We start from the raw sequence: 22,616 nt of genomic DNA on the forward strand, positions 1-22,616 counted from the left end.
TTCATCAACTAAGTTTATGTAATATTCTAAATCATTTGTTGTCCTTTCCACAATCTTCACAGCATCTTCACCAGAAGCAGATTCCATCTCAAGAAACCACTTTCTTTACTCATCCATAAAAAGCAACTCCTCATCTGTTAATGTTTTATCATGAGATTGCAGCAATTTAGTCACATCTTCAGGCTCCACTTCTAATTCTAGTTTTCTTGCTGTTCTACCACATCTGTAGTTACGTCTTCCACTAAAGTCTTGAACTCTTCAAAGTCACCCATGAGGGTTGGAATCAACTTTTTCCAAATTCCTGTGAATGTAGATATTTTAAGCTCTTCCCATGAATCACAAATGCTTTTAATGGCATCTAGAATAGTAAATCCTTCTCAGAAGGTTTTCAATTTACTTTGCCCAGATCCATCAGAGGAATCACCATCTACGGTAGTTACAGCCTTATGAAAAGTATTGCTTAAATATTAAGGCTTGAAAGTCAAAATTACTCCTTGATCCATAAGCTGCAGAATGGACCTTGTATTAGCAGTCATGACATAACATTAATCTCATTGTACGTCTTCATCAGAGCTCTTGGGTAACCAAGTGCATTGTCAATGAGCAGTAGTATTTTGAAAGCAATATATTTCTGAGCAGTAGGTCTCAACAGTGGGTTTCAAATATTCAGTAACCCATATTGTCAACAGATGTGCTGCTCCCCAGGCTTCGTTGTTCCATTTATAGAGCACAGGCAGAGAGAGAAGATATAGCATAACTCTTAAGGGTCCCAGGATTTTCAGAATGAAAATTAGCATTAGCTTCAACTTAAAGTCACCAGCTGCATTAGCCCCTAACAAGAGAATCATCCTGTCCTTTGTAGTTTTAAAGCCAAGCCTTGACTTCTCCTCTCTAGCTATGAAAGTCCTAAATGAATCATCTTCTAAGACAAGGCTGTTTCATGTACTTTGAAAATCTGTAGTTTAAGTGTAGTGGCTCCATTAAATGATCTTACCTAAATCTTCTGGATAACTTGCTGTAGCTTCTACCTCAGCACTGTGTTTTCAATTTTCACTTTTATTTTACGGATACGGTTTCCTTCCTTAAACCTCATGAACCAGCCTCTGCTAGCTTCAAACTTCTCTTTTGCAGCTTCTTCACTTCTCAGCCTTCACAGAATTGAAGAGAGTTAGGGCTTTGCTCTGGATTAGGCTTTGGCTTAAGGGAATGTTGTGGCTGGTTTAATCTCTCCAGACCACTGAAAATTTCTTCCTATTAGCAATAAGGCTGTTTCAGTTTTTCAACATTCATATGTTCACTGGAGTAGCACTTTTAATTTCCTCCAAGAACTCTTCCTTTACATTCACAACATGGCTAACTGGTGCAAAATGCCTAGTTCTGGCCTATCTCAGCTTTTGACATGTCTTCTTTACTAAACTTAGTCATGTTTTAGCTTTTGACTTAGGTTGAGAGACTTGTGACTCTCCCTTTCACTTGAATACTTAGAAGCTACTGTAGGCTTATTCACTGGACTAATTTCAATATTGTTGTGTCTCAGGCAATAGGGAGGCCTGAGGAGAAGGAGAGAGATGGGGGAATGGCCAGTCAGTGGAGCAGTGAGAAAAACACAACACTCTCATCTTGAGACTTTTATGACATGAATGCTAGCCCTTTTGTTGTCCCACATGTCACTGAGACTCTGTTCATTTTGTTCCAATCTATTTTCTCCCTGTTGTTCAGGCTGGATGATTTCTATTGAGCTGTCCTGAAGTTTAGTGATTCTATCTGCTGTCATCTCCACTCGACTACTGAGTTGATCCAGTGAGCTTTTTATTTTGGGAACTGTATTTTTCAGTTCTGTAATTTCCACTTGGCTCTTTTAACTTCTATTTCTTTGCTGAGATTTTATATTTTTTTCATTTATTTCAAGAGAATTCCTAATTGCTTGCTGAAACAATTTAATAATTTCAACATCTGATTCATGTCAATATTGGCTTCTGTTGATTGTTTTTTTAATTATGTTGTGATTTTTCTGGTTCTTGGGATGACAAGGGGGATATTTCGTTGCATTCTGGGCATTCTGAATTACATACTATGAGACTCTGGGCCCTATTTAATCTCTTTTCTTAGCAGGCAGTCTCTCTGCTGAGGTGTGGCACAAGAGCAAAGTGGGTGTAGATGGTGTGAAAGACCAACTTCCTATTTAGCCCTGAGAAAACTATGGAAGGCTGGTCTAATAGTTGTTCCATTGGTGCTTGGCTGGAGTAGGAAAGGTACTGTCACAAAGGCTTTTTGTTGTTAGGCCATCCTTTTCCTGGTCCTTTGGCTAGGAGCTTTTCTTGGAAGTTTGTTTGTTTGTTTTGTCTGTGCCTATTGTTGGCCCAGGTAGGAAGCTTCTGGAGTGCTCTACTTGGAACATATGGGAATCAATAAGAAACCCAGGGAACTCACCTCGATGTCATTCAGTCTAGGCAGGAGTCTTCCTATACTTGTTTGTTGGGTTATGTCCAGGGTTTTTCAGTTGTAAAGGGAGGGATTTGATTAAAATGTGGCTACTCCATATTGGAAGAATCAAAAGTCTGGATTAATTTTAATAAAAACTACTTCAGTCTTCAATATCCATAAATTCAAAGGCAATTTAAAATAAATTCTTAACTCACTTTCTCTAACAATTTGTTTCATTCATAAGACTTCTTATCTCCAAATATCACACTGCCCTTGTTCATTTAGGAAGCCACTTAAAGGAAGGCCCTGATCATTTTAAGCAACTTTTCTATTTAATGTTGTATGCACCACCACTGGATATCTATTAGGGCCCTTGGAAATATTCCAATGCTACAAAATTAAGAAGTGGGTGAAATCTAGACTCAGGCTATGCCCAAACAAAGGGGAAATCCCTAGAGAAATTTGGCTGTAGGTTTAAGTTATTTTTCCCTAACTTAGCCTAGAAAATGACCATGAACATTCCCTAGATATTGTAGGGAATTGGCTTTGGACTACAATGTACTTGTTTCTCTCTTCTAAAAGTGAAACTGATTATGGTGTTGCTTTCCTCTCAAGCTGTACCTTGGATATTATCTGTACCTTGGATAGTATAATTTTTCCTTCTCACTCTGTGTTCCAGTTATAATGAATTTCTCCCAGTCCTCTGTTCACTCTCTTAGAGGTGCCCAAACCAAGTGCTTCTACCACCTGCACCTAAGTTAGCACCAATGCCACTCCCTGCCCCTTTGGGCCAGGAGGTTCTCCCCAGCACATGTATAGCATGTCACAGAGCCTACCTTGGCCACTGTCCTCAGCCACATCATAGGGGTCTGCTCTCCAGGGGAGGAGTATTATTTTATAATGCCCACATGGCATGCACAACAAAACAACATGAGTAATGGCAGCTATGAGTCCCAGGAGATGTGATACTGTTGCAGCCACAGCTACACCTTCAACCTAAACTGCCACCTGGCCCTGTAGGGGTGACTGATGGTGGCTATGGTGGTTGTATTAACAGACTTAAGGGTATGCAAAGGGAAACAGGATTTATTTTATAGTAATCTATTCTGGAAATTTTCCTAGAATTGGAAAGGGAAGGGAAATTTGTAACCATTTCCTAAGTTCCTCCGTTAACATATTTTTCTTTTGTTCCAGGCAATATATTTACGGAGCAGGCAATGCTCAGAGGATTGAGGATACAGCAGAGAGTGACATTGTCCCTATCCTTGTAAAGCTTACCTTCTAATCCCAGAGTCAAGTTACCCCAACAGTTATTTAAGCAATAGTATTAAGTGCAAGAAGAGATACAACAAGTGGGTTCAATTTTCTTTGAAATCTCAGCAAGAGTCATATTCTTTCAATGGTGTCCATATGGGTGAAAAACACAGCACAGGATGTGCTTAGAGCAAAAGAAAAAGAAAATAAATGCAATTGTTTCAGAACTAGTGAGCATCTGAACTCAATATAAGTATTTTACTGCCGTGATTTTATTTGTGCCTCTTCATAAATGTTCTACACACTGGGGTTCTAAAGCCCTCAATGAAAGGGCAGTACATTTGATGAGTTTCTAAAAACTAGGACAGAATTATTGTAAGTGATCACTGTGAGGGAGACGGTGTGCCATGACCCCTGATGCACCCACTCAGTGGCAGGTCCTACCTCCTTGTTTGTCCTGTCGGCTTGCACCAACGTTCCATTCAGGCAAGGTTCTACATAGTGAAGCTCCTCGTTATACTGCAAAGGGAAGAAACAGCCAAGAGGAAACAACTAAGTATTTGAAGGGATAATTTAAGGATACACACACCAAAACAAAAAAGCAGCACAATCACAGGCTCAATTCATTTACATAAGGTAACTTTCTCAATGGTGCCCCTATTCAAAATCATGCTTAAGTGCCAAAGACACACTTTATTCTTTTCTTGAGAGGGAAACTTACAGAGCACATGTTGGTGTATGGCAGTGTTCAAGGTGTATATAGTTAACTGATAATCCTTCCTGGGTAGCTCCAAACACGGGGGTTCCCTGGGCAGTGTATGATATAAGTGAGATCTAAAGAGCATCCCACACTTGGGTGGATATGGCTCCAGCGCCTGTCCTTGGTTTCACAGAACCAAGGCACCCACGTTTGGGTCACATGTGAGTGAGGGGACAGAATGTTGGAAAGGAAAGGCCTTGATGTTCCCTCTTTGTGGGGCTGTGCAGGTGTTGGTCACAGCACTGTCCACACACAGTGACATCACCTTCCACGTACGGCAATGCCAGCCTTCCCATCATTTTTGATGCCAGAATACCCAGATTATGACCCTTTGTTTTTGTCCAAAGCTGGGAAGAGGAAATGTGAGTGTTCTTATCTTCATTTCTTTCATCAAGCCCAGTTCTCTGCACTGTAGCTAGACTGGGACCTTCCAAAACACAAATCTAATCATACCCACTGTTGTCAACACCATTCAGAACTCCCTATTGCTCTGCAGATGAACTTTCCCAGGTATTGACAGGGCTCTAGACATTTGGCCCTATTGACTTTTCTAGCATGTTTACTCATTAGCCCTCCCCATAAACTTAGCACCGACCAGCCTTAATTCCCTTCCTGTCCTCTGGGATGGCTCATCTTTTCCTTCAGGGCTTCTACCACTGGGCCTTCTGCCTGGAGCCCTCGCTATAGAATCTCCCAGCTGATTCCTGTTCAGTCTCTGGGCCAACTCATTCCTGCCTACTCTGGGAAGCAGTCTCTGTCACAAGAAAGGCTCCTCTCCTGTCTACTCCCAATTTATAATGCCTTGTGCCTGGATCCCTCGCCACAAGGCAGGACTACATCATTAGAGTCCATGTCTGGTTCCTCAGTGTGTTCCCTATGACAAGAACAGGGCTGAGCCCATAAGTAGGTGCCCAAGAACAGTATGTTCAATGAAAGTGTTGTGGTATTTCCACTTCAGGGACCAAAGGCCCATCCCAGAGCTCTAGAGGGAAGGACCAGAACCATCTCTCATAAGCCCAGCTCTAGACCAAAGTCTGGCTAAGGAGTCTGGACTTTAAGCTGTAAGAAGCATGGAGGGCTATGAGCAGAGAAGTGTGTGAAATAAAAAGATCAGCTTGGGACAAATACTCTGGACACACTACAGGGACAGACTGAAGAGGACCAGACCAGCAGCTCCTGCAACAATGACTGAGATGCATCAGGTTTCACCTGCTGAGATGCTTAGTAGCATGTAGGGGTAGTGATGACACTAACATCCACAACTAACCGTTAGTGAGCATCTCCTTCATCTAGACACAGGCTAGACTTCATTCACTGGATATCTCAACCTCATGTGGTAAGTACTTCCAGTTACTCCCCCTTTACAGATGGGGAAACAGAGGCAGAGTACAGAGGATCAACTTGCCCAAAGTCACCCGGGAATACATAAGGTGAAGTCTAGATTCACACCCAAGCAGTATGACCTCCAAGCCACTGACCTCAGGACCTCAGAGCCCCCAGTTTCTCCTCTCTGGCCCCCTAGATTATATTTCCAATCATTCTGACTTTTGCACCCTCTTCAATCTTTGTTTTTAGTCATACAAAAGCATCTGAAAAATTATAGTTCAGTGGTCTTGGAGCTAGACAAACCATGGAGAAAATATGTATTTATGCAGTTCTGAAATCAGCTGTTGACAAATGGGAGTGCAAATTTAAGTCAACATATGGAATGTCATCTCAGAATTCAGGAAGCAACTGCACAGCCTAATCTGAAGAAGAGCTTCTCCAAAATTCTCAGTCCATATAGAACTGACACCAGAAGTTGCTGGGGGAAAAAAAAAATACAGCCATTTTCCCTCTCCTCCACCTCCCTCATTGACTGATTTGGTTCAGGGTGATAATATGCCCATTCTTATAGCCTAATTCCTTTTATTCCTGAAGCATAATCAGTCTTAGCCAATCACAGCTATCTGGTTTCCCTCTGCTAGGCACATGCTTTCATAGCCTGTTTTGCAGGCTATGGGGTCAAGTGACCCATCCCCAGCCAGTGACATAAGGGATAGTTTCCTGGGCAGTTTCAATGAAATTTTTTTCTTACCATTGAAGGAAAACTCTTCTACATCCACTGCCATCCTTCCCTCTTGGGATGCTATTGCAGAGCTGCAGCAGCCCTTTTGCAACCATGAGGCAACATGATTAAGAATGGTGAGCAAGGATCAAGGAAGACAGAGCAGAAAGATGGAGCCAGTATGGGTCCTTGATGACACTGTTGAACCACTGTACCAAAATAGCAGCTGCCCTCCTCCAAGCTAGATACTGGAGCAGCTTTTAGTCTGTTCTTCTATAACTTGCAGCCCAAAACTTTTCAACTCCATTTTTTCAGGTAAATTTTTAAAATTTATCTACATTCTGCCTAATACAAGTTCTGTAGTCTGGGGTGGGAGTCAGGAAACTTAAGCCCAAGTACCACCTCTGCCATACACTCACTGTGTGACCTTGGGGAGGTCACTAAACCTCTCTGATTGCAGATTTCTATACATAAGAATTGCTAATTCATCTTCTGTTTACCCTCCAGGGACCCTTGTGAGGACCCAATGAGGCAAAATACCTGAAACTATTTTGCTAATGTAAAGGCCTATACATGTAGGGGACTGTAGAGGTGGCTTAAAAGTAAAGACCAAGAAGTTCTTGCCCTCATCAGGGAGGAACATATGCAGTAATCAAAACCATGCTCACCGTCGCTGTGTGAGCCATGGCCACAGTGGAGGAATCTGCTCTTCTGAACCCCCGCCAGCTTGTTAGTGGCATCATCCAAGCTTGCAGTTAACTAATTTCCCTTGACTGCATCAGGACAAAGCTATGCTGAGCAATCTGGTCTGTATCACCAAAGGGAGCAGGGCTCAGCCGTCTGTGTGAGGGAATGGTGCACACCAGGCAGCTGTGCCAAGGAGGCCCACGGGCTGTGCATGCTCCCAGAGTTCCTTCCCAGGGGGACATCAAGGGCACCCTGCCTGTGGAACTGCTTCCAAATTCTCAGCAACTCTCCATTTGGAAACCTTTCAGTTTTTGCATTTTAATGGATGTCCCCTAGATTTCTACTTTGTGAAACAATGATGTGAGATGGCCAAGTCAATTTACAACCTAAGATCTAGTCTAAGATACAGTGATCTTCTTCAACTCTCCATCCGTATTTAAATAATTAGATATCAACAGTCTAACAGAAAAGGATGCAATGCATATCATCAATAGCCAGATGCAGTTTTCTTCTACCATTTGCTTTTGCTCCCTCCCAATACCAGGAGTGAACCCCAGGGAGGCACTCAACCACCCTCCACTCTCCCCAAAGTGTTTAGCCCTTCCTGCAAGTTTCTGGGAAATGGGAAGAGTCTCTTAGCAGGATAGGAGAGAACCCAGCAGCCCTAGATTTAGTCCAGTCAGCCCACCAACCATGTGGTGAGGAAAAGGACAAAGAATGTGTACCTCTTAAAGAGCTTAGAAGCTTCCACACAGACTCAGGGCCTCAGTCACTGACAGCTTCCTTCTTCCTTTCTCCTGTCTGGTTCACTTTCCTCCTCTGATCCACACAAGGGTGGGGCAGTAGAGCTAAAGCAACTGGGGCAGATAGGTGGGTTCAAATCCCAGCTCTGACACACACTAGCTGGTTGATCTTGGCCAAAGCATCTCTGCTCTTTGAGCATCAGTATTCATGTTGTGGAGATGGGGATTATAACTGCATCTCTCTCATGAACTCACTGTAAGGATGAAATGAAATAGTTCAGTAAACAGTCAACACAGAGCCCACATGTAAGAAAGAGAAAGAAAGTGTGTGGGTGCACTTCACAGGGAAGAAAAGAAAATACATATGTGGGTATGATGTGTGGTACACAGAGAGAAAGACTGACAAATGTATCCTCCATTAGAGCTGGTACTTGCTAAGTAGGAAGGGGATGGTGGGATGATGGCACTCTTAGAAACAGGGCTCACATGCTCCAATCTTCTGCAGAGAGCACAGACTCTGCATTCCCATTCACTGTAGAGAAGTGTTACTCCAGTAGGCACACGTGACTCTAAATACCCAGGACAGAAACTATTGCATTGCGTGGCTGCACACTACCCTACCCTGTGCCACACTCTGAACCCTCCCAGTGACCTGAGTCTTTGGCAGACTGGGGGCCAACGCAGACAGTGCAGCCAACCTACTGCCAAATCTCTTCCCAGGAATGTATATGCCATGAAACCTTTGTTCCTTTGTTTGCTCACCGAATATTAACTAAGCATCTGCTATGTACCAGGAACATAAAACACTGGCTAAATTTGCACATGATCATCACTGTGGCATGAACATGTACCACTTTTTCTTGCTTTTTTTAGTAAAAGAATATGTTCATTATGTCTGAAGACGATGTCTGCTTTTCCTTTTCATGATAAAAACTGCTTATCTGTAATGCTACAAGGGTCCCCATTCAAAAAAAACAAAAACAAACAAACAAACAAACAATCAGGTTCAAGGGAAACCCATGATCTTCACATGTTAGGCTACTGTCTTCATGCATGCCAACCACCAAACTCTACTCTCTGACAGCAAGGGACACAACACCATCTGCCTTTTCCTTCCTTTTGCCAAATCTCTGGAAGCATTCCCAACATCTTGCATTTTAAAAACACAGTAAAATCCTCAATGGGATTTTTAATGATGATCTAAAAGAGGAAAGACAAGTTTTAAGTTTAAATTCAACGAATGGTCAGAACTTTTGAGAGAAGGATCTAAAAATGAAGAACTAATGGGCTGGGCTCACAGACTAAGATTCATGCAAGCTTTGGCATCGAGGTAGAATTGTGTCACACACTGTTTCCGGTAAAACTCAGCCCAGAAACTGGAGAGCCAAGGACAGCTGACTGTGGGGCTCTGGATGATGCTGGGAATTCTGAACCCTGCTTAATATTGGAAGCTGAAGTTGATTAGTGAAAGCGATGCAGCCTTCAGGCCTAACAGAAGAAGATCATCAGTTGTCTATAAAAGAGAATGAAGGAAGACCTCATTAAGAAGAGAGAGACTTTAGGGAACCTGTGAACACATCATCCTGCCACTGAGACTCCCTCCATGTCTTCCACTGCCTCCAGGGAATGTCCCAGTTCCTCTATGTGGTTGAGCAGACTTACTTGACTAACACTCTCAATCCAGTCTCCATCACTCTTTTACTCATTACCCCACTCACCTGCTTTCTCTGCCTCCCACATTCACCCCTACTCCAGTATGTCCAGACTCTGATTTCCTTTCGGTCAATCCAACCAAGCCTGTACTTCCGGTGGGTTGGAGAGGATGTACTACCACCTGAAAAACAGTACTTTCCTCAATTGTTCATTCTCCTTTTTCCTGCCCTACCACATTGCATACATCTGGCTAACGACCACCTCTCTTAAAGTGCTCATTTCATCATCACTTCTTCCAAGAAGCCATCACTGAGCCCCCAGTTGGCTGCATGCCTCTGCTCTGTGCTGTCCCAGCCTCCCCCACAGCCTCCCCCACTGACTCTCTCTGAGACTGCACTGTCCACACTTTACTGTGAGCACCCGTTTCCTGGTTGCGTCCACATCCAACACACATACACAAAACCTCAAAGTCCATGCAGGAAGACAACCTGTCTTCTTTATTTATAAAAGCAGCCCCATTACTTAATTCTTTACACTCAATAGTATTTGCTGAATGAATAAACAACTAGAACAAAGAAATGAAAGGCAAAACTACATGGAAAAGACTAGGAACAAAGCCAAGACAAAAAAATAGTTGACACAAAGACAAAACAATAAAGAAAATAGTATGATGAGAATCTCTATCCTCTTCAAAAAACAGATAATAAACAAAAGGTAAAGGAAGTAAACAGGTACATTTTAGAGAATCCTAATTTCCATGAAAAACCAATAGAACTGAAATGCTGACATGCTCATATAATGCAAGAAGCTTATGTAGAATTGCTGGAACTCCATTAAATATTTTATGGTTTTATTGGTGCACTTTTGATTAAATAACCTTTAGAATGAAAATGTGTAGGGATTATGTAATGAAGCAGATGAACTCACAATATTTTCACCGACACGAGGCATCCTGGGGATCTTTTGCATTACAAAAGATTCTTGTGTAATTTGAAACACGACTGGACATAATTAGCAGTACAGAACAAATGAGCACCAAAAGAAAATACCATCCTTATATTTTTAATACGGAATCGATTACTTTAAAGGGAAAATCCACAGCAGGAAAAGCACTGGAGAAATGGTTCTAAAGAAAATTCTGCAAATTAAAACCAGGGCACCAGAAAGTTCTGGGTTGAACTAACAAACGATGCTCTTCTTTATTCAACTCTGCACAAACACGGGCTACAGGGGGCATTTAAACTGATTTAACAATATCAGCCCAGTCAATACTGTGTTCATTTAATGCATGGCTTAGGCTTCCGTAAAATCATTTTTCAAATTTCAGCATGGAACAGAATTAGCACCCTCATTTTTATGATAATATTGTTAATTTAATGCATGGCTTGGAATTATAGACTTCAAAGTGAATCAGAAAAATATGGCTATTCCTTTGTCAGAGACATCTCTCCTCATGCACCAGTGGTTTGACCTTAAATTTTAACTTCAACTGCACAAAATCACTCTCATATTTCAACTATCCTTTCATAATTCAATCATTTAGTTCATCGGTCTTAGATTTTGCAATACCCTGCCCATGGAAACTAAAACAATTTTTAATATTATCTTCTCATGTTTATTCTCTAGAAAGATCTGGATTGGAAAATCTTCTGTATAATATATAAGATGTACTTAGCAATGAACTTAATACAACCATGTAAATATGCAAAAATGGCTGGAATGGGCAAGGAAAGCCTTTTCCACTACTTAAATCTCCTTCCTCCCTTCCCCATATGGCACTGAAAATCAAATGGCAATGATGAATTAGATTTGTACAAACAAAAAAACCTACAATGCACAAGGGCTTCCAACATTGAAAATAAAGATGGTATTCTTTACTTTCTCTCTAAAACACTAAAATGTCTCCTCAAACATCTACCTAGCAAGCAAGAGAAAGCTGACAGTGTAATGAAGGGTGAAATGATAATGTCCTCCCGTAAATGGAATCCATCCAACAAGAACAATGCACTCAAACAGATTTGCAGAGCATACTGGATGGAATTCCAAATATTCCAGCTCCCTGCACTTCCAAGAGCCTGCAGTGGGGACCCCTCTAGACAGAGGTAAGTGACCATTTTAAACAGAGAGGAAAAACATACACCGTATTACTAGAGCAATTTTGCCACTGTGGGAATAGGAGGAGATGGGAGGAAAAACCCAACAACATAATTTGGCACGGCAAAACAGGTGAAACACACTTAGGGTTTGAAGAGATGATTGAAGAAAACACAAATAAAGATTTATCAATTACAAATCTACTATTGAGGACTCTCAAAATATTGCCCTGAATGTTTGCATCACCTCCATAAATCCATTTGTTGAAGCCCTACCATCCAATGTGGTGATATTTGGAGATGGACCTTTGGGAGGTAATTAGGGTTAGGTGAAGTTATGAAGGTGGGGCTCTCATGATAAGACTGTACCCTGATAAGAGGAGACGTGAGAGAGTTTGTTCTCTTTCTCTTTCTACCTGCATGAGCACACAGAGAAAATGCCATTGAACACACAGCAAGAAGGTGGCTGTGTGCAAGCAAGAAAGAGAATCCTCACCAGAAACCAAGCCCTGCCAGACCTTGACCTTAGACTTTCTAGCCTCTAGAACTGAGAGAAAACAAATATCTGTTATTTAAGCCACCTAATCTGTGGTATTTTGTTATGGCAGATGGAGCTGACTAATACAGATTCTAAATGTGTAACTATTAAACCGTATTTAGTGGACATTCTGATAATACCTAACCTCATGCATACCTTTTGGTGTAGCAATTTCACTTCTAGATTTTATTCAATAGAAGCACACCTTACCCTGCAAAAATATATGCATGAGTCCATTCATTGTAGCACTCTTGAGTAGAAGAGATTAGTATCAGCATAATGTCCAGCAAAGGGGGACTGGTTAAAAAATTAACACCAACTATAGGGAATGGAATGCTTTGTTCTTCAGATACACTTGATACTAGTATAGAAGCAAGTGCTGAATATTCTGTAAAATAGAATTCTATTTTTGTGGGGAAAAACATGTGTTCATATATACAGAAAAATTTGGAAGGATATGTGCCAAATGGAAAGGGAATGGGAACATTTCTGAATTGTTTAAAATTGTTACATATGTTGCCTATATTAAAAGAATCAATGTGTAAAAGTTACCACTAATTAGTGGTTCCTTTTATGACCTCGGGCTTTTAATACAAATTCACAAACATATTTGATCTATACCCTTACCCATTAAGAGAATAGAGTTCATGATTTTAATACAGAGGCTTCAAATTAAAAAGTTCAGAGTATCTTTCTAGTTTTTGAAATAATTATATAAATAGTCTTGAAGCTGATCATTTATGTTGAAAGCTAACAAACAGATGTACAGTGAGGGTTAATGGGCCCTCTAATGGGTTTCTTTATATAAAGGGCCAATTTGGGGTTAAAAAATACTTTTTTCCTTAACTGTTCTATAACAACTGGCATGTCTACTTTTAATTATCTTAATCACCCTCTCTTCATTATTGAGTTGACACTGTTTGTATATCTTAATGAACTTAACAGAGATTATTTCAATCGATTGGTTTTGTTAACAGAACAATAAATCCTGCCTGATAAAGGATTCACAATGTAATTAGTTAGCTCTTCTTATTATGCAAATTTCTGATACTTCTGTAATGAGTAATTAAAGATTAATAAGAAAGATAGTCCCAAATGAGCTGCTTCTTATCTGTAAATGCTTCAGGATGTGTGGGGATCAAGCTATATTTGCATATTCACAATAAGACTGGTAACTAAAGTTAACTTTTCTCTTGATTTGGAAATCTATATTTCTATCTGAAAATCTCCTTCAAATAGCTGTGCCCGAGGCCACACAGTTTCACAGTAAGATGGCTGAGTGGCTCAACTGTTTTCTTCACTTCTGCTCAGGATACAGGACAAGGGAAACCTGAACAGTTTCTGAGTCCTCACTGTGCCACTTTCTCTAGCTGTATGACCTCAAGTCAGTAGTGTCTACCTCCTCCTGGTGCCAATGTCTCCATACCACATGGTAAAGAGCCAAGGTGAAGACCAAATGAGATCACTGACATGGGACACTTGGCAGTGGCGCTCTATAGAAAGCAGCTGCCAGTGTTACTCATTCAACAAGGATTTAAAGTACTATTTGCCAGGTACTGTCCTAGGCACCGGGGATAGTTCAATGAATAAACAACCTCTGTTTTCAGGAATTTATTATTCTCTTTCTTTTCCCCTTCCTTTTTAGGTCTTTTTAAAATCTGAAGCTATAAATCATGGTGCCCTGCTGTCATGCCTTTTTGCTCCCAGTCTCATCAGAAGCAGTCAGGACACTAATCAAGCAATCTCCTCTGCAAGACCAGTGTCATTTTGACACCCATGCCCTCTGCCCAGTGACTAAAAGTAGGTGTCATGCCCATGTAGAAGGCTGCCTGGAAATAGGGTCCCATGATGACACACACTGCTCAGGGCCCGGAGAGGCCATGCAGACACAGCAACAGCATTCTTAGAGCCTGTCCGTGCTGGTCACTCTTCAAATAGCATCCCTGCTTTCATATCCTACCACTGGCCCCCTGACAGGGGCCCTGAGGGTGATGTGACTGCACACAATTCACAGCTGCTGGCTGATGCGCAGACTCAAGCAGTTCATCCCAATACATGCCATTGTATGCGGCCAAACTAGGTTTCAAAACTAAGTCTCAACTCTGAAGCCCAAGCTCTGTCCCTCTTACCACATTGCCTTCACTGCCTACTGCAGCCACTTCATGTCCCAGATAGAGGTGATATAGTAAAGCACAGGTGAGCACCATGCAGTAGCACCTACCTAACTATTCAAGGAAAGAACCAGGCTTATTGTGACTATCATCTTTGTAAAAGAGTAGGAGAGAAATAAGGGATGAGATGAGGCTAATACCAGAGAATTAAGAAGGAAAGGATAAAGAACTGGAGATGGAGTCCTGAATCAGTGGTCCTGCCCAGGCAGCATGTCACTGGCCAAGTTTGGTTCCCAGATCTTCCACCTCCCAGCTCTGTGACCTCTGCCAAGTCACTGACATGCTCAATCCCTCAGGTTTCACTTGAGAAAATGCCAAAACCATCCCCTACCCTCTAGAGCTGCTGTGAGGAATGAAGGTAATGTAAATTCGAAGAGTAAGCAAATGGCACACAGTTGGCACTTAATAAATGCCACTTCTGTTTCTGAAGCTGAGATAAAGTGCTCCATGAGCCTTAAACTGTTCTCTAGATTTCTGTTGTTGTGTCATCATAATTACTATTACTATCTTGTCATCAGACTAATCTAACTTAAAGTTAATTTCCATGTGAGAAAATCTAGCAGTTAAAGGAAAATCATGCTAGGTCTAATTCTCCAAGGTTCTGAGAAGGTTGGTTTCCCAGGAAAACTGTATCTGGTGCTACTCCTCCTGATGAGAGTGCCTATACGCTAGGTGAGGAGAAGAAATGTGCTCAACTGCTTTCCCATAGTCTCCGAAAGCCCTCGAATACCATGACTCAGTGAATTCACATGGGACTAATGGGTCCTCAGCCTGGGGCATCTAATGCTGTGTACACAAAAGCAATAAGAATGCTAACTGCTTGCTGCTGAAAGATCAAATGAACTCTAAGCGCAGAGAAAGCACAAAACAGCTGCACTCACAGCAATTATGTTGAAGAAGTCATCATCCCCCAGCGTATCCAAAATAGACGAGACCGTTTGCTTTGCAATCGTCAGACGGAGCCCTTTCATGCTGCCACTCACATCAACTAAAATAACCACGTCTTTCGGAGAAGTCGCTGCCTGGATGTACCTAGGTCAGAGGAAAATTAAGTAAAAACGAATCCTCTCTGCAAGTTTTCTCCTTGGAAAAATAACTGAGGTTTGACCATTTCCTACCATTTTCGGTTCCTGCAGTCAAAGGCAATGACTCCATTCTCATCTGGTTCCCATTTAATCCCTAGAAGAAAAATGGAGTTATAAGAAACCCAGATAAACTTCAAATATTTATCCATAGCATTTAAAGGCTGCTCTGCTTTGCTGATTGAATGGACAGAGTGAAAAATCACATGCAAAGACCAACCCTGGGGCTCATCACATGCTCCATCACCAGCTTTGGGAAGGTGCTTTAGGGCTGGAATGCCATAGCAAACACAGCCCTAGCTCAGTTGTTCCAAGACCTGCTAGAGAGTGGTGACATCTTTAGTAATTCGCTGTCCATCAAGAAAGGATATGACTCCAGCCCCTTCCTATGACTAATGATAAAGTTAGCCAAGGTCATTTCTCACTGTTCTGCAAGTTGATGGATCTGGCAACATCATTCATAGATCTTTGGGTAGAGTGAGGCCCTGTCCTTGGACCCAGGTCAGTAATGTCTAGAGCATGGAGGGTAGAAACCATTCAATATGTTTCCATCTCAGAATATATACAAGTCTGTTCTCTCCTCACTCCTGTTTTTAAAATCAAGAGTTTTGGCCTGGCCAAAATGAAGTAAAATGGCCCTAATTATGCTTCATAATAAAGTCTGAATTTCAGGCTTTGAAGCCTAAGAGTTTTCCCCTTGTGTAAATGGGATCCAACATCCTTATTCTCATGGCTTGCAGACTGGTCAGGATAATGTCCAAGGTTGACATTCTCTATTTACAACTTAGTTTTTAGGAGTAAACCTTTATTTAAAAAGAAAAGTGTTTGCTGCCTAAAAATAAGACAGAAAAATCACTGTTTTCAATGAGTGCTGCTCAGGGATGGAGGGTTTGAAACACAGATTTTGGAGTTAAGAAAATAAAAACAGAAAAATTATTTTCACAGGAGAAAATCCTGATGGAAGCACTGAAATTCTCCTTTACAATTAATAACAGCCAGCTCTCTGGACCACACTGGGCCAATGTGCTTAGGATAACATTCCTAAATTATTACAGAGATAACCATAAAATGGCAGTTTGTAAACCAAAGAGTCACTTTGTTCTGTCTTCCTTGTACCTACATTTCCCACCTGCAAATAGAGTCAATTTAAAGGTTCCCTGAAACATATTAAAAAACAGAAGTATAAGAACCCCCTGCCAATTGAAGGTTATTAGGTAATGAAGATAAAATACAACTGACATGAAACTGTACACTAAAGGAGAAGAATGTGATTAATTTTAAAAACATCAGACATACTGCATTTGTATAAAGCTAAGTACAGCTAGAATGGCAGTCTTGACACATAGTGAAATTATATCCATTGTGAGGCTAGGTAATGTTCCAATGTGTAATTCCACAAAAGAATTGGTTTGAGTCCAAATAAAGAGAATTTTTTTTAATGTGTTGACCCATGATAAATATTCAGTGGATGTTTCTTGAATTGAATTGTGTTGAGTGTTCTTAGACCACGACTATATCTGATCATCCTCCACCCGATCTCTACCCTGCCATTCTCCCTCCATCACAGCCTCATCACTGTGTGTTCCACTGGGAGGAGCAAATGTTCAGTTCTGTCTACTGTCCCAACATTTAAGCCAAGGTCTAGGAGGAAGGAATTAATGACACTCAATACTGTCCTTTTGGATTGAGATCCCTTTCCTGCAAATAGGCTTATAATTCCTCCCAGACACTGATGAAATTTGATGCTTTCTGAAAAGTTGATAAGAAATTAGTCTGCTGGAAAACCTATATATGATACAATTCCAGAGGGAAAGTGAAGCAGATAGGATAACCCCTGAACATTTTGCCTACTAGTCACAATTTTCAAGCACCCTGCCAGTTGATAGTAAATGACTAAAAAGTATGGACCTGGCCCCAGCCTGCCCTCAAGAAGCCTCAAGTCTAACAGGGAAGCTGACACTTGATGAGAAATCATGAGCACCATAGATACTGTGAAGGAGAAATACCTAAGGCTATGTTACTGCATAAAAGGTAATCTTAATCCCTAATGTGAAACAGGCACCATTTTAAGCTGAGAGCAGAATGCTGATATATTAGTTTTCTAGGGCTGATGTAACAAAGTCCTACAAATTAAGTCCTGGGGGATAAACGTCAAAATCAAGGTGTCAGCAGGGCTATGCTCCCTCTAAAGGCTCTAGGGAAGAATTCTTCCTTGCCTCTTCTTAGCTTCTGGTGGCTCCCGGCGATGCTTAGGGTTCCTTGACTTGTAGCTGCATCACTCCAATTTCATCCTTCGTCCTCTCATGGCTGTCTTCCCTCTGTGTCTGTGTGTCCTCTCTTCTAATAAAGAAACCAGTCACATTGGATTTAATCCTAATCCAGTATGATCTCATCCCAACTTAATTAGATCTGCAAAGATCCTATTTCCAAGTAAGGTCACATTCTGAAGGTCCAGGTGGACATGAATTTGGAGGGACATTAAACTCACTACATAATGGGAGGACTTGTAAAATAAAAGTGAAGGGTGGCCACAGGGTCAAGAAGATTACCCCCAGGCAGAGAGAATCTTGTCTGCCAAGGTTTGAGCAAAGCATGTCAAGTTCAAGGAACTGAAAGAAGGCTGGTGTGGTGGTGCAGAGAGGATGTCTATGCTGGGGAAAGGAACTTGGATGGCAGCAGGAACCATAAGGCCCATGCCCTTCCTGGTCAGGACAGGAGGTACACACTAAGTGGGGATGAAGCCAGTACCTCAAGATAGTTCTAGGCACGGCTGCCGTGGTGTAACAATAAAGTTCGCACCTTGAATCAAAGTCAGGCTGGATGGGCCCTGAAGGGTCATTTTACCCACACCTGTCACTGCACCCAAAATCTTCATAGCAGGGACACCAAGGCTCTCACAGCTCAACGGATTTTCCCAACATTTCTAATTAGGATTAGGACTTGATCTCCCAAATTCCATGCCACCATTCTCTTCCTTACACAAGCATTTCCATAAGGAGGTTCCATGAGAAGTTTACTGGATATTAGCATGAGTTAAGTGAATAAAAGTAAAACTGGTTTCTATGCCTTGGGAGGAACAGCTGAGGGCCTTTAATCTGCTTAAGTACATCTTAAGTCTCTCCATCTGGGGCAGCAGAGGCAGCATTTACCAAACTAATTTGACTACTGAGCCCTTCCCTTCCCAAGAATCTCAAAACAAAATGTTTTGGGGGGAAAATGTCAGGAAACACTGTCCCAGGCAGTACTCTCCTAGGATATCTCAACATTTTAGCATAAAACTTTATGTACACACAGATATTTTGAAAATGTTCAAGTAATTTCAAATCCCAGAGAATTAATAGTTGATTCATCTTAAATCTTTGAGATCCAGGGAATTGTCACTTAACCAGGAAGCACCCCCAGGAGACATATAATTTCTGGAAGTGCCATTTATGCCTAATGGGACCCCACCCAGGCTGGCTGGGGCATGGAGTCTCGAGATAAAAGGATCAGGGCTGTTCAGCAGCAGATGGCAGTGCCATTCAGCTTCTCTCTGTGGCCATCCAGGCTTCACAACCTACATCAGTGATGGCTGGCCTACCTTCCTCAGCTTTCACAGGCCAGGGTCCCTAAAACATTCAGTATACCCATATGTGAAACTGAAAATAATGTCAAAATCTCTATTGCAGATTCAAATGCTCAAATCTTATTAAATGTAAAATATTGTGTAATATTCCAATCTCCTATTGTTTATCTCCCAAAGGCATTATAAACTAATATTGGAGGGAAATTAATTTCATCTAAGACAACATATGTTTTCATAGTCAGTCTCTTTAGCACATGAAAATGAAGAGAGGGCCAAAAGAGCAGAGCCCAACTCAGCATCATCTGAAGGTTCAAGCCACACACTGCCAATATAATCCCATGTGGCAAAGAAGTTTAAGATTGTCTAACAGGACTATGAAGGATTACAACAAATGGCATGATAAAAATCCAAATATCTTTTTGCCCTCTGCATTTATTTCTGCTTGGCTCCAACCTCCCATTTTGAGATCTCCTCCTCAACAAAGGGTCTTTGTCCACTGCTTCTCTTCTCTCCTTAGTGCAAACTATTTTTCATAAAACTTCCCTGGCACTGCCAATGATACCCAAGCCATCTCCACAAACCACCACTTGAACAAACACTAACTATCCCATTGCAACATGTGACTTCTCTTCCCTATTTGAGAGCAAAAAGTCCAGAAAGATGTGGAAAGAAAGGAAGGAAAATCAAGAGGTAGCAGATGTTGGTTTAGCCCTCACTGGATAGTTTCTGCCCAATTCCTTCTTCAAAAAAATATGTTTTTACTTGGCCCATGATCTAAAATTTAAATAAGTATCTTCCAATATAACTTTAGATTTAAAATAGCTGGTCTAGAATAAAATGCTAGCTTCTAACATGAGCTGAGTTAGTAGTCAAATTTGGCTTCAAAGTATATCCTGAGACACTGGTTACGCATTCCTCGAAAGAAAAAAAAGCTTCTTAATTCAACCAAATGCCATCTTCCTTAACAATCTCTTGAGAAACCTTTCACCATGATAAATGAGAACGTAATGAGAGTCATTATGAGAATTACAAACTATGGTTTTCCATGATCATTTTTATTGGAGTGGTCCTGTTGAGCTGACCAAGGAAGAGAACTCCAATATCAACTTCACTTTATCCGTTGCTAAACCTGAGCCTGATGAGACAAAGTAATGCTGTGCACAGAACCCACACTTGATGGATTACTAGCCAATAGCATGTATGAGCCCTTACTTGCAGAGAGCTCCCTACTTAGCCCTCTGTCTCCATCCTCGTGGCTGTAGCTGTGAACCAGGTTTCACCTTCCTATGGCACAGAAATCATGGGAGAAGAATGAAAAAAGGAGGAGATAAGAGAGATGGAAGAAAGACTCAAAATCCAAATGACAATGCTGATTACCAGAATCTAGCTGTGTCTTGAAACAGCATACTATCTAGGTTTCAAGTTACATGAGCCAATAAACTGGAGCTGGTTCGAACTGGGTTCCTGTCACTTGCAACTAAAATCTCTGATGAATGCATTTCCTCACAAGAGGGAGTTTCATGAGAGCAGAGACCTCTTCTGTTTAGCTCTCCGTTTTATCCTCAGGGCCTCACACAGTGCTTAGAACAAAGCAAGAACTCTGTACATACTTATGTAAGAATAAAGGAACCTCCTTTCTGCTTAAGGACATGTACCCTTATCACTGATTCATACTATTGTACCACTCTAAATGTGGAAAGAAGCATCCAGAAAGAAAAAGAATCCTAGCAAAAAAAGCCCATGGATTCCTCTTCTAATAATCATTTTAAGTCCAGAAGACAAGAAGTGTACTCTCTGTTCAGAACCAAGCACTGAGAGAGCACATGACACTTATCAGGGCAGTGAAATCCCTTTGGAGGACTGTGATCCTTGTCTATTAATATATAAAATATGCCAAAATTTACAAAGTCCAAATTCTGCCACAAGTGTCATAAAAGAACTGTAAGCATTTCTGAGTCAACTGCTATGACTGATAAAAATCTTGTACATAAATTAATCACTCCTATTACATACAAGGGGCCTTTAGGAGGCAATTAGATTTAGATGAGGTCACGAGGGTAGAGCCTCCATGAGGGGGTCAGTGCCCTTTCAGGAAGAGTAGGAAACACCAGAGTTTCCTCTCTCACATGTGAGGACACAGGGAGAAGGCAGCAAGACAGAAAGAGGGGTCTCACCAGGAACCAGATCTGCTAGCACCTTGATCCTGGTCTTCCCAACCTCTAGAACTATGAGAAAAATATGTCTTTTGTTTAAAGAACCTAGTCTCTGGTATTTTGTTATGGCAGCCTGAGATGACTAATATGTCTCTATTATCAAATTTTAAAATTTCAGATTTAATTTGAAGACTTCCTGCTAGTGGAGACAAAAGACGATCTCCAATTTCTTCTTATTCTCTCCACCTTCATCCAAATGCCACGTGATAAGACATCCTTGTGGCTTCCTTGTTGGATCAGCCCCCCTACCATGCTCTATTTTCACAACATCTGCATTAAATTTACTCTCTGTTGAATGTATCAAAACAGATTGCAATTTGGCGACACTGGAACTTTAATTGACCACTGATTATTATAATGTTATCTTTAACAGGATGCTTATTGTTTAAATTTCTGTGAGCTGCAGGAGGAACCATGCATGCCCTGCTGAACACAGCTCTCGGGAAATGTTGAATAATCTGGCAAAGCAGGCACTCGGCAGGCAAGTCTCGGGGCACAGATGCTGTGTGCAGGACAAACAGCTCCTGAAGGCGGAGGCTGGCAGTCTCTGCGCCTCAAAGTGGGAAGACATCAGGTGCCTAGCCTTACTTAATGAAAACATAAAAGACTCCACTTAATTGCTTCAAGATTATGCAGGGCATTTTTTTCTTCTTTTAGGTTGAGCTTGTTAATTTCTACAGCTGTGATGCTGGCACAATTGCAGCCTTGAGTCCTCTTTTCACAACTTGTAAGGAAAATTAAAACTTCCTTTTTTAATTAAAATTCAAACCAAGCCAGAATTAAAATCCTATTGCAAAGCAGAGGCCTGGGAAGGCCCTAAAAAGAACACCTGTTCCAAAGTCATGATAGACAAACTCTGACAAATACACCCGTTTGAGGGTGTTCTTGGTGGCCCTGAACATCAGTAGTACTTTGGCCATTTCAATGTCTTCCTCCAGGGGTAGTCAGCTCGGAGTAGGGAACTGTAAGTTCAAATTTTCCATTTCTTACATCTTTCAGTCAGAATTTAACTCAGCCAATTATGGCTCGCTCCTTTCCCTGGTAATAATAACAACAACAATAATAACAGTAATAGTAATAAAAGCAATCTCTTGTCCAGAAAGATTGAATATAGTACGTTTCACATTCCAATTCCTCACTTTTGGTGGCAGATCTAAGAATTACTCTATTGAGAAAGATGCTGAAAACACAGGCAGGTCCAAATGCCTTATGCGTGTGTGCATGCGTGGGCAGACACCACATTGCCATTTCTGTCCTATATCTTGACAAAAGATTTAATAGATTTGAACTTAATCTTTCATTTTCTCCTAAGGGACAGAAAAAAATTTCTAACCCTGAACCCTAAAGGAAAATACCACAGGATCAGTAATTTGAATCATAATTCTC

General features: G+C 41.3%; 1 protein-coding gene across 1 annotated transcript in view; it reads right to left on the reverse strand.

The window, feature by feature from the left end:
- The window catches only part of CACNA2D3 (calcium voltage-gated channel auxiliary subunit alpha2delta 3), a 776,419-nt gene that overhangs the window by 400,961 nt on the left and 352,842 nt on the right, over positions 1–22,616 (reverse strand). The window contains exons 7-9 of the mRNA XM_032458250.1: positions 15,489–15,549; positions 15,252–15,402; positions 4,123–4,197 (exon numbers count right to left, since the gene is read on the reverse strand). Of these exons, the coding sequence (XP_032314141.1) occupies positions 4,123–4,197; positions 15,252–15,402; positions 15,489–15,549 (287 nt within the window). The remainder of the gene's footprint in view (positions 1–4,122; positions 4,198–15,251; positions 15,403–15,488; positions 15,550–22,616) is intronic.

This window comes from Camelus ferus, chromosome 17 (assembly GCF_009834535.1).
Source record: "Camelus ferus isolate YT-003-E chromosome 17, BCGSAC_Cfer_1.0, whole genome shotgun sequence".
Lineage (NCBI taxonomy): Eukaryota > Metazoa > Chordata > Mammalia > Artiodactyla > Camelidae > Camelus > Camelus ferus.